The sequence below is a fragment of the Paramormyrops kingsleyae genome, chromosome 1, assembly GCF_048594095.1.
Source record: "Paramormyrops kingsleyae isolate MSU_618 chromosome 1, PKINGS_0.4, whole genome shotgun sequence".
NCBI lineage: Eukaryota > Metazoa > Chordata > Actinopteri > Osteoglossiformes > Mormyridae > Paramormyrops > Paramormyrops kingsleyae.
Genome location: NC_132797.1, coordinates 31,961,942 through 31,977,723, shown reverse-complemented (window position 1 = coordinate 31,977,723; position 15,782 = coordinate 31,961,942). Strand labels below are relative to the sequence as shown.

At 44.4% G+C, this 15,782-nt stretch overlaps 1 protein-coding gene and 1 long non-coding RNA gene across 4 annotated transcripts in view; one reads left to right on the top strand and one right to left on the bottom strand.

Annotated features, from left to right (window-relative positions):
- LOC111840736 (uncharacterized) overlaps nt 1–15,782 on the top strand; it is a 98,864-nt gene that overhangs the window by 38,308 nt on the left and 44,774 nt on the right. The window lies entirely within an intron of this gene.
- klf6a (Kruppel like factor 6a) lies at nt 1,232–7,357 on the bottom strand. Its single transcript, XM_023805893.2, has 4 exons — nt 6,943–7,357; nt 4,436–5,003; nt 3,896–4,019; nt 1,232–3,523 (listed from the first exon to the last, which is right to left on the bottom strand). Exons 1-4 carry the CDS (start codon nt 7,042–7,044, stop codon nt 3,472–3,474), a joined length of 846 nt encoding a protein of 281 aa, XP_023661661.1. The 5' UTR covers nt 7,045–7,357; the 3' UTR covers nt 1,232–3,471.

Here is a 15,782-nt window from a genome sequence, read left to right as displayed (position 1 = left end):
TAGAATAAGATTTCCGTCCCATTATGCTTGGGGTGCTTGTGTGTCATCTGGATGGGGATGTATTGGCTCATGGTGATCCATCACTCCGAGATCTCTCCGAGATCACTCCAAGGCGAGAGGGGCCAGGCCTGGAGACGATGCCCACGTAACACCGGGTAGTGTAAATCTGACACGCTGACATTATGTAACATCTTGTAAATAGGCAGACCCGTCAATCACCATGGATACATTATAACGATGCTGATGTGTGTGTGCAGGAAGGCCGCACCATCTGCTCTGAGCGCTTTGAAGCCGGCATCATCCTGGTCAGACAATGCCCTGCCCACCGGCTCTCATGTGTAAGGCATCCGCTGCCAGTCAGCCCATTTTGTCAGGGTGTCCCAACTCAGCAGTCCAGTCTGAGTTTGTCTCAGACTGAGGGCACTGGCAGTCAAGCTTGCCTAGCGATCCTCATGGGCTTCGTCCGGCCCTGAAGGCATCAAGTGCTCTCAAACTGAGCTACATTAAACATGCTTGGCTTCTAGATGATCAACCATCAGTCAGCAGTAAAACCACAGACCCTGTCTGTCTCAGTCAGTCAGTCTGTCTGTCTGTCCATCCATCCTTCCCTTCTGGAACCTCGAACCCATGACTCTTGTCCTAGATTCTATTATTTTATGCCCATTCTTCCATATGCCAAGGAACAAGTACATGCTTGTTAAGGTGGATAATAATAATCTGTGTGCAAATTGAGAACAACAGAGTAAATAAACGACACATGACGGACAAACTGATCTTTACAAAAATGTGTTCAGAGATGCATTCAGGTGAAGTTGATCTGGGCCGGGTTTCACTAAGACAGACAGATATATCCCAAAGTGCCGCCTGGAATCTCATCTTTACGATAATACAGATCGAGCGGCTCCACAAAGAACTGCAGCTTTCTGAAGCCTGACCCTCAGCATCTCAAGAAAACAACACGTCAAAGGCTTTGACGATGACAGGAAAGTACAAATACCACAGACAGGAAACAATTGTAATTACAATTACTTGGATTATTTAGTCGGAAGTGTCATTGTTGTTTTTTGTATGTTTCTTTAGATCACTCTGGATAATGAGAAAAGCTGTAATTTCATTCTGTTGTTAGATCTCTTTAGATGTTCAGCTACCAGCCTAGTTACTGAGGTCAAACCCAAAGCTTCCCCCAAATGTCCTATAAAATTAGAAGAAATAACAACACAGTTACACAACATCTGATAACCAATTTCTTGTTATTCCAATAAAAAATACATTCATACAGAAATAATTTTGCAAAACAATTTAAAATAAAATTTTGTAAAGCAAAAAACAAAACTTACAAAAATGCTTTTACAAAGATTCTTAAGATAACAGGGATTTTTGATAGAACAAGAAGTATCAAATTACAGAAACATTTGTTGGTTAAGTTGCAAACACACGTGAGGCTTAATTAAGGCTCAATTAACACCTGAATGTCATTGGCTGCTGCTTCGCGAAAAAGATTTTTTAAGTCCCAGACCCAGGTTTTACTGTAATGGCAGCAATATGCTTTAACTTGATCACTTTTTTTTTTTTTAAATGGCATGTTCCAAAAAAAAAAAAACCCACCTATAACTTTCTAGTTACTCATAATGCACATTAAGTTTCTGTTTTCAGAACTTCAATTTGCGGCTGGAATCAGTAGCCATCTCTCCAGGCGATATTATATACAGTTTGTTTATTTTGGTCCCTTACTGTGTAAAATATGAATCTCCTTTAAAAATGCTTCTCAGCCGTCGTTAGCTGATGTTTTGAATCACAGTTTACACTGAATATGTTCAACGGAAAAGTGCAGAATGCTGCCCGCGGAACCCCCCCCCCCCCGGCACCACGACCAAAGCTCCCCTCAGCAGACAGCTCGGTGCACCGCTTCCCCGAGTCAGCAGTCCACGGCATTGCGTGCCCTCAGGCGATTGGCTAAGCGGCTGCGTGACGAGGGGGGGGGCCTGCCCTGACTGCTGCTTCATAATTACAGTTAATCTCCAGCCAGCGAGCGTGGTTGGCATGGCTGCACTTCCAACACGCAACAGCACAGCGCTGCAGCTTTGCCTCATCGGGACTCTGCACCTCCGACAACATAAAATCAACACATTCAGTGTAGAACCAATATACATGAAATACTACATGGTAGTAAACAATTCAACGAATTGTTCCTTAAGTGCACTATGACAATGAAATTTCCAGGGTTTCTCTTGCTCTTTCAGACTCGACTCATTTTAGCCGGGGAAGGAAAAAAACAAAAACTTTCGTGTGATGCCAGAAAAATGATCAAACCCTAACAGATGATGTCAGCTGGTTACTCTGAAAGTCACCGATAACCATCTGCGTACACAAAGAAAAGTGCAAGATCATGTGAAATAGAGCCTTAATAAAGCATTTCGATAAACCACATCGCTACACGTGACCCGCCCCCCCTCCCCCATCCCCCAAAGGAGTCATCTATTCCACAGGACAAGGTCGCTTGGATAAGGCACCATTAAGGTCAACAGTGCATTAACAGTGAAAAAAGAAGCCGAAATTAGTCCTGAAGTCATAAATAAGTTAAAGGAAATGGTTCATAAGTAACGGTTGCTAAGCAATAGTGGTTTAAACCCCCTCAAAAAAAAGGCCTTATGCACAATAATATAACATTGGACCATTTAGCTGCACTGTACTGGAATCTATTTGCAGTCCTGTTAGCTGACAGGAAGTAACCCTAACCATGCAACACCGGCTTCTATTATGACGTTATAGTTGTGTTATACCTCTAAGCACGTGGCTTATACAATGGACTACAAATCAGCTTTGTAGCATGTAAAAAACAAGCTACTTAACACATTGCACATGTATTAGCTGCACCGAACACCAAAAAAAAAGCCCCTTTCATTCAGAAGGGATTTCCGCCTTCCTTGAGACGAGGGGGGGAGGGGCACTGATGTCATCGAAGACAGACCATAGTAGTTTCCCCTCAGGAGACACCCCCCATCCTCCCCCGGAAGTCCAGACTCCCTGCTGCACTCGACCGCATGCATCCCCTCCTCGTCCACCCCTTTTCTCCCCATCACCATGAGGAAACGGGGAAATGGACCTTGTTCCTCTGCACCATTCAGTCCAAAAGCGACACAAGGTCAGACATTCTCACGGCACCGGGCCCCCTGTGGGTCACACCGGTGCACACGTCCGGGTGGGAGACAAAAAAATAGCCCCCCCCAGACGCCGTGCCACATGCACACAGGTTGTCTTATTTTTTCACAGACTCTCCCCCCCCACACACACCCCACCCCCCCTCACGCTCAGCTGCTTTGCATTCTGCAACCTTCAGAGCATCTTCTCCCGGGAAAGTTCCGGAGGCACCAAGAACCGTGCAAAGGGCACTCTCCCCTCCGCTGAGGGCGGCTCGAACCGCGAGCCAAGCCAGGAGACAGGACCATGTCCCGCTGCTCCCCAGATCCCAGCTCAGAGGTGCCTCTTCATGTGAAGGGCCAGGTGATCGGACCTGGAGAAACACCTGCGAAAGCAAATCACAGTCACATCCTAAACATTTTACCTTTCATTTATTTAGCAAATACTTTAATCCAAAGCAACACACATTTATTTTTTGGGAAAGCAGGGTCAGACAGTCCCTGGGGTGACTGGGGCGACTGGGGCTTAAGGGCCTTAAGGGCCCTGCTCAGGGGCCCAAACATGAGACCACTCTGGCAACTCTAGGATGTGAACCAGTGACTTTCCAACCCGCTGAGCCACAAACCGCCCCGTAAATTAATAGTAGACATGCACATTTTTTCTATAATACAATCCTTCAGTGTCCCAAAAAGGTCTTTCTATTAGTTGTCACAGAAAGATAACGATGTGATTGGTGGGGGTGAAAGAGAGGTGGCACCTGTCACAGTGGCTGCATTTGAAGGGCTTGGCTCCCGTGTGCTTCCGGAAGTGTCTTGTCAGCTCGTCGCTCCGTGCGAAACGCCATTGACAGCCCTCCCACGAGCACCGGTATGGCTTTTCACCTGCATCGGGACGCACAGCATTGTGGGTAGGCATTCTGGGGTCACGGTCGGTCAATCACACTCAACACAGAGAAATTCATGGCTAAAAAGAGCAATAAACGCTGTTTAATTGCAACAAAAGCATTAAAAAAGATTTGGACAGTTATTAAAAAAAACTGAATGGTTTTCCATTCCCATTGTGAAATTTTAGGTCTTTGATGAACCGTGTCTCTTAATCCAAATAAGCCCCCCTCCCCCCACAAGTACCCACATTCCAAGTGGGTTAAGTCATACTTTTTTCAATCAGGGGAATTTAATTGGGGAGGATGGAGTTAAACACCCCAGCTACAGCTCCTATCGTCCTCTAAGTTGGGATTCTGGCTGTCAGGCTGGGCACCATGTGGTCACATGACCAGGCAGCGTGCCAAGGAGCTCACCTGTGTGTGTGCGCTGATGCGCCTTCAGGTGTGAGCTCTTCGTGTAAACCTTCCGGCAGCCGCTGAAGTGGCAGCGATGGACCCGCTTCCTGCCGTCGGGTGACACCTCCCCAGCCCCTCCCACCAGCGTTTTCTCCGCCCCTTTTCCCACGCCGCCACCTCGGATCTTCCCTGGGGAGCTCTGCTCTGGGTGTGCGGAGCCCCAGACCCGGGGAGCCCCCGCCTCCCTGACTGCCTCTGGCGAGGATGGCGGCGTGGCGATGACCGAGGAGCCGAAGTGGCCCCCGTGGACAGGAACGCCCCCTAGCGAGTCGGCTGTGAAGCTGCACGTAGGCGAGAGGTCCTCCGAGCTGTCTGACGTCTCACTGCTGGCATCAGAGCTCAAGCTGTTGGTCTCTGAGATGTGGTTGTCGGGGCCGTCATCCTCAGCGATGCGCGCGATTCGCGGACCAGGCTCCGCCTTCATCAGCATCAGTTTGCTCCAGAGGTCCTCCTGACCATCGAACTTGATGTCGGACGCAGAGACATAGGGCTCACTCTGAAGGTACCTCTCCAGCTCCAGGCAGGTCTGGGCGAAAGCAAAGGGGAGGGGTGCGGGGTTAGGGACGGCTTTGGCACGTGGCCTGGTGATGGCCCAGGTTTAGGGGGAGCTGCTCTCTCCCGGCAAAGCTGATCCTATACGTCTGTAATAATCATAGCAGCTAAGCAACAAAAACATAATGTAAAACACTGATGTAATATGAATGACAAGATATCATCTGCCAAATAAATAAAGACACTGGGACAACCCTGGACATAAGAAATGTGAATGCAGTGTATGTTTACCCACAATTGTCATTTTCGATTAAACCTTCTATAATGACAATAATTATAATAATAATAATAATGACAATCATAATAACAATAATCATAATAATTACAATAATAATGTTATTATATATCACCGGCAGTTTCGTTTTTTCATGCGATAATTGCTGCTCGTCGTTATCCTCCAGTTTACGTTTCAAGTCCATAACCCACTATTACATAACGCCTTTTAAAGCTTCCGCAGGGCGAGCGTCGACTGATCTGGGACCTGCGATACCTAGAGCCGTGCAGGTCTTAAAGGAAGGAAGCATCTAAACTTCCTCCGAGCCTTATTTACCCATCCTGGGTTTCCGTAGGACTGTAATAATCACTTTGCTTCAGCAGCTTCACGTCCTCCTGTCCAAACAACCGGTTTGCATATTTTTAAAAGTTACGTAATTATTCTAAGTTGCATTTTGCGGAAGTTCGCCGCTTCCCCACACGCCGAGCCGTCGCGCGGCTCTCGGGGTCCCCAGTGTCGCTTTTGACATGGGTACTTTTTCATTATGACTGTACAGATATCTGACGATCACCATGAAAACCACGTACGTATCCTTCATTACAGTATCGATTCAGACGCCACTTCATGCTCTCCAATCACGTTTATTTTAAAATACTTGCTTAATAATTGCCTATAGTGTAACATACGTGTACCCGTTACCAAAAGCGACTCTGCGAAGAACTTGACTCGGTGCCAGACCCTAAAATGCCTGAAGGGAACCGCTTTCAACTTCAATCGCAAATCCCCCTACAAAAGCAGCTTTGAAGAAAAAAAAATGCATACTAATTAAGCACTCCTGTCAAAGTACGTCGTTCACGTAGGCCCGATGACACTTCATTCTTGTTTCATGTTTATTTTTGTTTCATAAAAAAGAAAGACTCTAGTAAACTAGAGTTTATTTAGTACCTCCCACGTCAACATTTCAAAACACCCAGAGCAGCATAAGTTTCAGACGCAGTAAGCAATCGGTGAGACACTGTTGCCGTGAGAGCCGAGCAGGATTACGCTCTTACAATGTTCCACATCGCAACAATAACAAGCGATTGCATTGTTGCGTCACAATCTCATTCATTTAGTCCATCTAACCGTGGCGAAATATTCCCATTTTTGAGCAACATCAAGTTTTCTTTTACAGACCTCTAGGGTGCCCAATTTAAAATAGCCTATATTTGTTTTTTTCTTCCGAATTCTTTTATTTTTTGCAAGGGATTAAACCGACTGTGTGAACTTGGGTGTTAGAGATCAAGTCCGTTAGGGACTCCGAGATAAGTTCCAGATGTGCTACAGTGAATGAATGGTATGCGTCCGAGTTTATTTCCTGTAAGTAATGCATTAGCATAAGACAGCAAATGCAAAGCGAAAACGTTCATTTACAGTACGGCAGATAGATCAGATTCGATTAACACTGCTTTAACATGTACAGAGTCAGATAAATGTCTCACTTCAGTAGCTGCAGTATATTTTCACCTAAGTAAAAGCAAAGAAAAACTCAGACAACTGTCTAGCGGGTTAAGTACCAAGTGACGTGTAGAGCGGTTGTGGCAACAGCGCACGTTGTCGTTTCAGTACCCAATCAAACAGCTGGACAGCTGATATTGACGTCTGTCGGTTTAGGTACATAACCAGGTTTAGTTCTAAAAAGAAGATAGAGATTTATTACCTGCTGCCAGTATTCTTCAAGTGAAGGCAAAGCCGAAAAATACCCGGTGTCGTGTACGATCTGAAGCTCCTGAAAGATGCCGCACATCGGTAGAACATCCATTTTAAATCCCAGACAAAGTTTGCTCGTAACAGACTATTTAAAAATGTACAAGCAATCAAGTTGTAAATAAAAAAGTTGAAGTCTTTACAGCAAGCAACCTTCTGTTGTACTCGTACATGCAATCGAGCAGAACTGAGATGTTTTTATCTCAATGCTGCCAAAGTGAGTCCCGCTTGACTCGCAAATGCAAACCTTTCGCAATCCGCGAACTAACTCTCTACAAGACCCAGCGCCTGGTAAACTTCCCTATTCAAACCTTGCAGCCAACCTTCCTCCCGTGACAGCTGTATGCTTTTGAAACGGCGACCAATCCGGCGTGGCCCATCTTGTCTACACGCCTATGATATCACCTCTAACCAATAGCCGACGTCGCATGATACAGGACCCGTCTCCTCCGGAAATCGATTGGCCGGTACATTCGACGTCTTCGCCAATACTATTGGACGACTGCGTTTCTATTTTTAGATGAGTATATATTTGTCACCCTTGTTCCTTTTTCTGTGAATGTAGCGACTCATCAGTGTAGGGTTTGCTGCGATCGGCGAAGGAGTGTGATTATTCGTAGGGGTTTCAAGAAGCACACCACTGACTCATAAAACTCTATCAATGCAACTACACTGCACTGAGTAGACTGTCAGGCCATACATTTATTTCTATTAGGTTGGTAGAGGACCAGCGTGCAAATTGACGCGTTATGTGCGCGGCTCGGGAACGCAGATGCAGCTAACTTTCAAACGCGCTGCCTTCCCATTACGAGGGCGACCTGTCACTTGAGATTAGATATTTAGCTAATACCCAGCGGTGGCTCTTTGCTTGCTAAAGAAAGCGCTGGCGATTGCACAAGGGAAGACGAGGACCGCGTTACTTACGGCCGCGATCCGGAGAAGGCGCACAACGGGTAGTGAAGATGCAGCTAACTTATAGTTTGCATTAGCTATAAGAGAATATTACACCTATAATATATTATATATTTTTCTAAATAAAATTAAATCTGTATTTCACGAAACCTTATTCTTTTTTGTATCTCATGATAATAAAATCGCGGTCTATTTAAATAATCGGCTTTTTTGCTTGGAAAATTCATTATGAACTTTAAAGCTGATATCTGTCCAAAAGAAAATTAACTAATTTGAAAATATGGCTCTGAAAACAGGCCTAATTATGTCTGCTCTTCATAACAAGCCGTGACCTGATTGCCCGAAGTATTTAGATCTTGCGCTGGCCAGTGTGCGCTCGCTTTACTGGGTCATTGTAAACCCTGTTACCAAGACTGATACATGAATTCCGATGGTTTTAAAAAAGCTACTCAGTCAGCTTGTCCAGTGATGATACTGAGCGGCAATCAAGTCAGTCATGCTCGATATTATTTTTAAAAAGTTTACTAAAAATAGAAATGCTGCAACGTTACTTGCCAGGGGTGTCTTCTAATAGGACGTAACTATTCAAAAGTAACTATTCAACTGTCAACTTGGCAAGGAATAAAAGCGAATGTTTTGAAACTGTCCCGTAGACAGCTCTTGCTGGGGAAGCACCGCGATTCATATCTCGTATGCTTATTTAAGCAAACACTCCTTTTGGAGGAAGTCTTCACTGTAATGCTGACTTTTTTCTGACACATGTTGTCTTTTTGGAGAAGTGTTTTGTGCCCACTGTGTATTGTCCCATGGCAACCGGTTTCAGTTTTTGTGAAGCGTTCATTAGGACTGAGAATTCCGGACAGCGGCTTTCGCTGAACGAGTACGAATATAATGAAGAGGGTTCGTCACCGTCGCTCTTGTGTGACAACCTGTGCCCAGTTACTGTCCCCTCCTTTGACACCGTACACCAGCGTTTTCTTTCCGTTTGGATCAAACGTTATGTCGTGGCTATATTTAATGCTACAATTTTATACAATTTATATGAAAGGTAACCACGTGGCTTAAAATTTAAAAGGCTTTTCTACTAGTATTGACTTGGTTGTGGTTAATCTTTTAATATCATCTACATATAGAAAATTATATAAATGCACCCTTTCGTACAATTTGCGCATTTTCTCAGTCTGTCCAAATTTATAAGAGCTTGTTTTATAATCATGTAAGGTACCGGGTTAGCTATAGTGTCTATGAAAACAAACCACTGTATTCAGCAGTTAGGGATCTGTGATAAACAACGTTTTGGAACAGAGCTCAATTGTGTTAACCAATGGTATAGTCTGATGCTAACCCCTGGAGAACTGAGTCCTTTTGTCGCTTTCAGCTGAAGGCATATTTGTATCTCCCAGCATCTGATTTAGTCATATGGTGATGCCTCTGGAATAGGAAATCAGCCTTTGATAGTCGCGTCACAGAAATCTGTCACGCCGCTGGAAAAGTAATGTTATCATGTCTCGTCTGAAAGGGAGGAAAGAACACGCCGGATATTTGCTGAACAAGTTTCGGAGCAGAAAGTCTCCCGACTGACTCCCCTTTGCCAAAATACCTTTTATGACCCACCCGCACTCAGCATCTCTAAAACAATCTTGCAGATGTCGTTATTAATATGCACGGCAGAGACAATCAGATTACCGTCTTACCTGCGTGTATTTTAAAAATGTGTCTGCAAATATTTATTTAGTGCGAGTTAATTAATGCGCCATCGACAGGCCTGGGAAGGAGCTTGTTTGTTGAAGGCGGATGAGGCCGTTATTGTTTGACTGTTGCTGCGCCACATCGGCTGAGGAGCGAACGCGGCGTCGCGTAATTAATTAGGCGGATGATTTAATGAGCTGGATTGTAAACCGATGAGCCGCAGCGGGAGAAAACCCCAGCGTGCCCGTTTATTCCCATGTGCTGTAGGTGTGCAAGACGCTCAGCGCTGTGTCATTTCCTGTTGCTTACAGCTGTACACTCTGATATATCGATACCAAGACGAGCAAGCCCACTATGTCAATAACAGGTCACAATCTGCAAAACTGTCATAATATGTAACATTTTTTAAGGACCGGGCTAATCTTTACGGCTGGGTCAGAGCAGCCAGCCAGTGTCTGCATCAGAAGCAACTGCTAGACTCTGCTGCTTTGCCAGAGGTCGGTCTGCACAGCGGCAACACAGGAGCCACTTGGAGGCCAAATGCCGCCTAGTACACTGTTAGTACCTTACACCGACCATAGGGGGCAGGCACGTGAACACGTAGTAAAAGTAGGGGTTTGAGCAACCCCCTCCTCAATGTCTTTGCTCCAAGCAGTACATAGCCAGGTAATAAAATTATGAATACCGCTCCCACCCCACCCCCCACCAGGGAACTAAATATGTCCCATTTCAAGGGTGTGAATGGCACTCATCAGTGACTGATTTAGGTGGTGACGATGCATTATTTCAGGAAATGTATAAATAAAACAAACGTAATCTACTTATAAGCCGCACGTGTTCTAATTACTAAGGCATCACAATTTGTATGTTTTTATATTTCTCAAAAAACAGTGGGGTTCAGTGGGTTAGGACGCCATGTCTGTGATCAGAAGGTCACCGGATCAAATCCCACATTTACAGATTGATTTCACCACTGGGACCTTGAGCAGGGTCCTTAACCCTCCGTTAATCCGGGGACTGTCTCACCCTGCTTTCGTAATTCTGTGTTGCTTTTGGTAATAGAGTCTTATAAATAAATAAATCTAAATACATTTTTAATTTTTAACTTATAATTTTGCACAGTATCTTCTAAATACTGTAAATACTGTTGCACTTTACATAACTGTGTCCTTGTTCAACTGCCCTGTGTGTCTTTAATTGCCTCACGGGGACACATAAAGTTTGTATTTTTTTATAATTGAATTTGAATTGAATATGAATATTGTGTAAATAAATGGACTTAAAAATGGCAGATCTAATTGTGTTGTACTGTGTTTATGTTGGTAAATAAAATACAACGCATAATTTTTATTATTAAAAAAAAAATCTAAATTTTCACCTACTTCGCATAAAGGAAGTAAATCACAGCTCCAGATTTTTTAAATTGACTATTTTATGTATATAGTTAATGAGGATGTATTGCTCTCCAAGGCCAGATTGATTATTTGATCTATATTAGACAGAATGAAACAGCCACATTCATCACTTATCTTAAATAAAGAGAAGGAAATCAATGCTCATTCTACAGCAGCCAATCACAAATGAAGATGCAGGTCAGGTGACTGGTCAGAATTTCCAGGTACTGGCTTTAGCTGTGTGCCGATGAGAGCGGCACTGACGGTTGTTAGTTTGTATCATGTTGCGCTGATGCCTGTCCAAGATAGGCAGCTGATGAATACTTGAGGTTAAAAATAGAAAACGTAACTGGGCCTATGTGCTCCAGGTCCTGATATTGCAACAGAGAGCCAGATTCTGGGTACATTTGCCAGTTTGTTTCTTCTAGAGAATGCCAAGAGGTCTGAGTGCCTAAATGTTTGCAATTCAACAGAAATTTCAGTCCTGTATTGTGAAAAGTTTCTGTGACAACTATGCTGAATGGAGTACAGTGAGAATGACTTATAGATACAACAAGTTTGAAAACAACAACTTTATAATTTTGTTAATTTTAAAATTGAAAGTTAATATTCCTCTCCTTTGAAGTCTAGTTTGATTCTTGTTGGGGTAAATGTAGATAAATTCAGAAAGAATCACATCACATTCCATCAGGAGGTCAGATGCTGTGTGAATGGTGGGAATCATTTACATTGATCTGACACATTTATCCAAAGAAAGTTCCAGTACAGGGAAGGATTACAAGTTACCCATGCCCCCTACGAGTTGAGCTGCAGAAGCAAGACCTTAAACTGATTTCTTCAGTCACGCTATAGAGTAGGCAGTGGATAAAGTAGTTTCCACATTTCCAGACTGCTCTGCTTTTTGAATACACAGAGTTAACAAACTGACCATTTACAGCAGTGTGTTCACTCAGCACATGACCTTAGGCGATTGGCCGAATCGCGGGTCAGGTGGACGGTCATGGTTTTAGCACAAGGGGCTGAGACTTCATCCCTGTGAGCTTGATGAGATCCACGCTGTGCTGATTTTTTATAGCTGTGGAATGTAAAGCATTTTTCTTATCCATGCGTTGGGATCCTGGGCTCTCGTCAGGACAGACACTTATCAGACACTGATGTAAACACGATGTGCGGCGATGGGGCTGCAGATGGTGCGTCTTTGACATGTTTACGGGGGCTTTGGAGAAGGGAGATGAGGGGTTACACAAACCACAGGATGGCCGTACGCAATCTAGAGCCTTTTTAAGGCGGGGGGAGGGGGGGGGGGGGTACCAGTCACAGCTCTCCATCCTATCTTATAGCGAATAGTATGACAGAGCAGTCCAAGACCGAAAATACAAGATTAATTTTATAATTTAGGAAAATATGACAAAAAGTCAGCATTATAAGACAACAAAGGTGATTATTGTTTTATTCAGGCTCTCAATCAATGTATCCAGCAGCAGTTTGAAATTCTGACATCACAGACCAACCCTTGGGTCCATAAATTATATTATTCCAAAACGTTATGGCTGTTTTCGGTAATGGTTCATCCAGCTGGAGGCTGAATCTGACAGTTTTTAATTATAACAGAAAGCGTCTGTGGGACTTAAACTAGCAACTGTTTGGCTGCAGACCAGCACAAGCACCGTTCCTGGCTGACCTCAGCCGCCAGTAACATTCCCTCTTGTCGTTTTGATATTGTAATTTTGATATTTGTGTATCTACAAGGGGGACCTTTGCTTAGGCCTGGGCATTCACTGCATAGATTTTCCGAAGTGATTTTGCCTAATAATGAAATTCATTTTTATGCTACGCTGCCCATGTTTTTCAACATCAAACCCTCCCTAGCTGGCTACTTCAAATTGTCGAGAGGAATGTATCATTCCGTTACAAGTGGTAAATGCTATTTTTTCCGGGTCTGTTTATTTGATCAAGGGTCCTTCTAGAGATTTAGGAGATGAATGAACAGAATAGGACATGGCAAAATGACAGTTGAAAGGCAAAAAAAAACAAATAAACAAAAATGCTCAACCCAGTCGAATATCAATTTACGGTTTTGAGTGGTGGACTTGCTTTTTTCCACTATTTTTTGTATAACAGATATTGAATATAATGAACATCATAATATAGGCTTTTAATAAATTCATATATGAAGAAAAATATTGAACTGTTATAGTAATTATACTGTCACCATGGTAACAAAACTTTTTTTCACTTATGAAGTGTTCAGGCTTCACTGACACTAGAGCTGACTAATAGTCTGCAGATGCAGTCTGGTTATCTTAAAGGGTATTTAAAAAGAATGATTTTCTAGATGCAGATTTTTGTTTACGTTACATTTGGAAGGCACAGGCATCAGCACGGACTCCTCTAAGCACCTTGCATGGAAAAGCTTTGCTGTTGTTTATTATCTGAAGTCTTTGCCTCTCATACAAGTACAATGGGATTCCACTGGACTGTGTTTGTTCTTCACTGAATGCAGGGCAATAGTTATAAAACCATCAGTATCTGCAGACGTCCTCAGTCTTGAGGTTTGAGCATCAGTGCAGGGACATTTATTCATTATCATTCATTATCGTCTAAGTGGATATTTTTTAAATGAGAGTCATGCAAATGGGATGCCGGAGAAGCTGTGAACCTCAGAAGGAGGACATTTTGGGAAGCCAGTTGGAGACAGGGTGGGCAGGTCCTAATAAGCTGGTGGCTTAGGTTGTTTTCACAGGGGCCAGTTGTCTACTCAACACTGGGGGTTGGGTGGGGGGGGGGGGGGGGGGGCAGCAATCTGACCATGACCATGAGCATGGGGTGGGGGACTGAGAACGGATCACCAGTGTGGGCTAGATGGAGAACTCTTCCAAATGACGTGTCTGCAGGTGCCAAATGAGAAGTAAAAAGATAAATGTTCTCCAGCCTCATCAGATTCAGCCACGGCTCATTCCTCCATCTCATCATGAGACCTTGTCTGCTGTTTGCTGGCGTTCTCGGTAATCCACGGTCAGCATGGGCGAGGAGGGGAAATGGACAAGCAAATCACGAGGAACACTTGCAGAAGAACATGCTCTAATACTCTGTTTCCAGTTGCGAGGTCATTACAGACACGGAAAGCAGTTTATGCCAAGCGGACGTTGATGGAAAATGCTTGTGGTTGGACTTTACATAGGCACAGCTATTTTTGGTTAAATAGGGAAAAATACATAATGACACGTATAAACACAATTGCTTGGGAGTGTATACTGGTCTTTAAGCCAATGGGTGACTTTTCTCACATCTCTAGGGTAAAAGTCCTGCTATTGGCCGACACCTTTATCAATATCTGTTTGAAAACAGTGAGCCAGCGATGCGTAAAACAATCAGCATATATATTGAGTCGATATATAATTCTGTGATGGTTTTTAAGGTGCCTGTCAGCATTTAAAGCCTTATTTATGCTGCACTTTAGACATTTTTTTTAATCATCTCATCACAAACAGTGACTCTCAGATGGACAGGGTGCGGAAAGTGGCTGAATGGATATATGAAAGGAAGATTCTCACCAGATTATATTTACATTTATATTATTTTTCATCTACAGAATATTTTCTCTCTTCAGGACATTGTGGGATGATCAGTTAAAGGACACAGAGTATCGAGCCTCATGTTGTAGCCCTCCGATGTGAGGCGCTAAATATTTAATTTCATATTTCATAAATATTTACCCATGTGAGACGCTACATATGTTTGATTTGAGGAGCTGGAGAGGCAGAGACACAGCACAAGGTAACAGAACTGTGCGGCGTGACACGTTCCCCTTACGATCCGTTTGGCCCAGAACTGCTGCCTCGCTGAGGGCGTTCGCATGAAACGGTGTACAGAGGAGTGTGTACAGAGGAGGGAGTACAGAGGAGTGTGTACAGAGGAGTGTGTACAGAGGAGGGTGTACAGAGGAGGGTGTACAGAGGAGGGTGTACAGAGGAGGGAGTACAGAGGAGGGAGTACAGAGGAGGGTGTACAGAGGAGTGTGTACAGAGGAGGGAGTACAGAGGAGTGTGTACAGAGGAGGGTGTACAGAGGAGGGTGTACAGAGGAGGGAGTACAGAGGAGTGTGTACAGAGGAGGGTGTACAGAGGAGGGAGTACAGAGGAGGGTATACAGAGGAGTGTGTACAGAGGAGGGTGCACAGAGGAGTGTACACGTACAGAGGAGGGTGTACAGAGGAGGGAGTACAGAGGAGTGTGTACAGAGGAGGGAGTACAGAGCAGGGTGTACAGAGGAGTGTACAGAGGAGTGTACACGTACAGAGGAGGGAGTACAGAGGGGGGAGTACAGAGGAGGGTGTACAGAGGAGTGTGTACAGAGGAGGGTGTACAGAGGAGGGTGCACAGAGGAGGGTGTACAGAGGAGGGCGTACAGAGGAGGGTGCACAGAGGAGGGTGCACAGAGGAGGGTGCACAGAGGAGGGTGCACAGAGGAGGGTGTACAGAGGAGGGTGCACAGAGGAGGGTGTACAGAGGAGTGTGTACAGAGGAGTGTGTACAGAGGAGGGTGCACAGAGGTGGGTGTACAGAGGAGGGTGTACAGAGGAGGGTGTGCCGCGCCTTTGAAGTGCCTGAGAAGCCACTGGCACCTGCCTTCAAGCTGGCGGAGTAACATGTATCTATCCATAGTGAAAAACATGGTATCACTCCGATGCCTGGTCTGATCCTTCAAGAACTTCACATCACATTCTGTTTGCAGTGATATAAACTGAACCTGTGTGTGTGTGTGTGGGTTTGCATAAATCACACAGGGTTTTTCGCAT

Excerpts from the sequence above, each read along its gene's own strand:
- klf6a (XM_023805893.2), bottom strand. The coding sequence starts at position 7,044 with ATGGATGTTCTACCGATGTGCGGCATCTTTCAGGAGCTTCAGATCGTA. Across the intron at positions 4,020-4,435 it reads GCATCAGCGCACACACACAG|GTGAAAAGCCATACCGGTGC; the intron begins GTGAGCTCCTTG and ends GTCCCGATGCAG. Across the intron at positions 3,524-3,895 it reads AAATGCAGCCACTGTGACAG|GTGTTTCTCCAGGTCCGATC; the intron begins GTGCCACCTCTC and ends TTGCTTTCGCAG.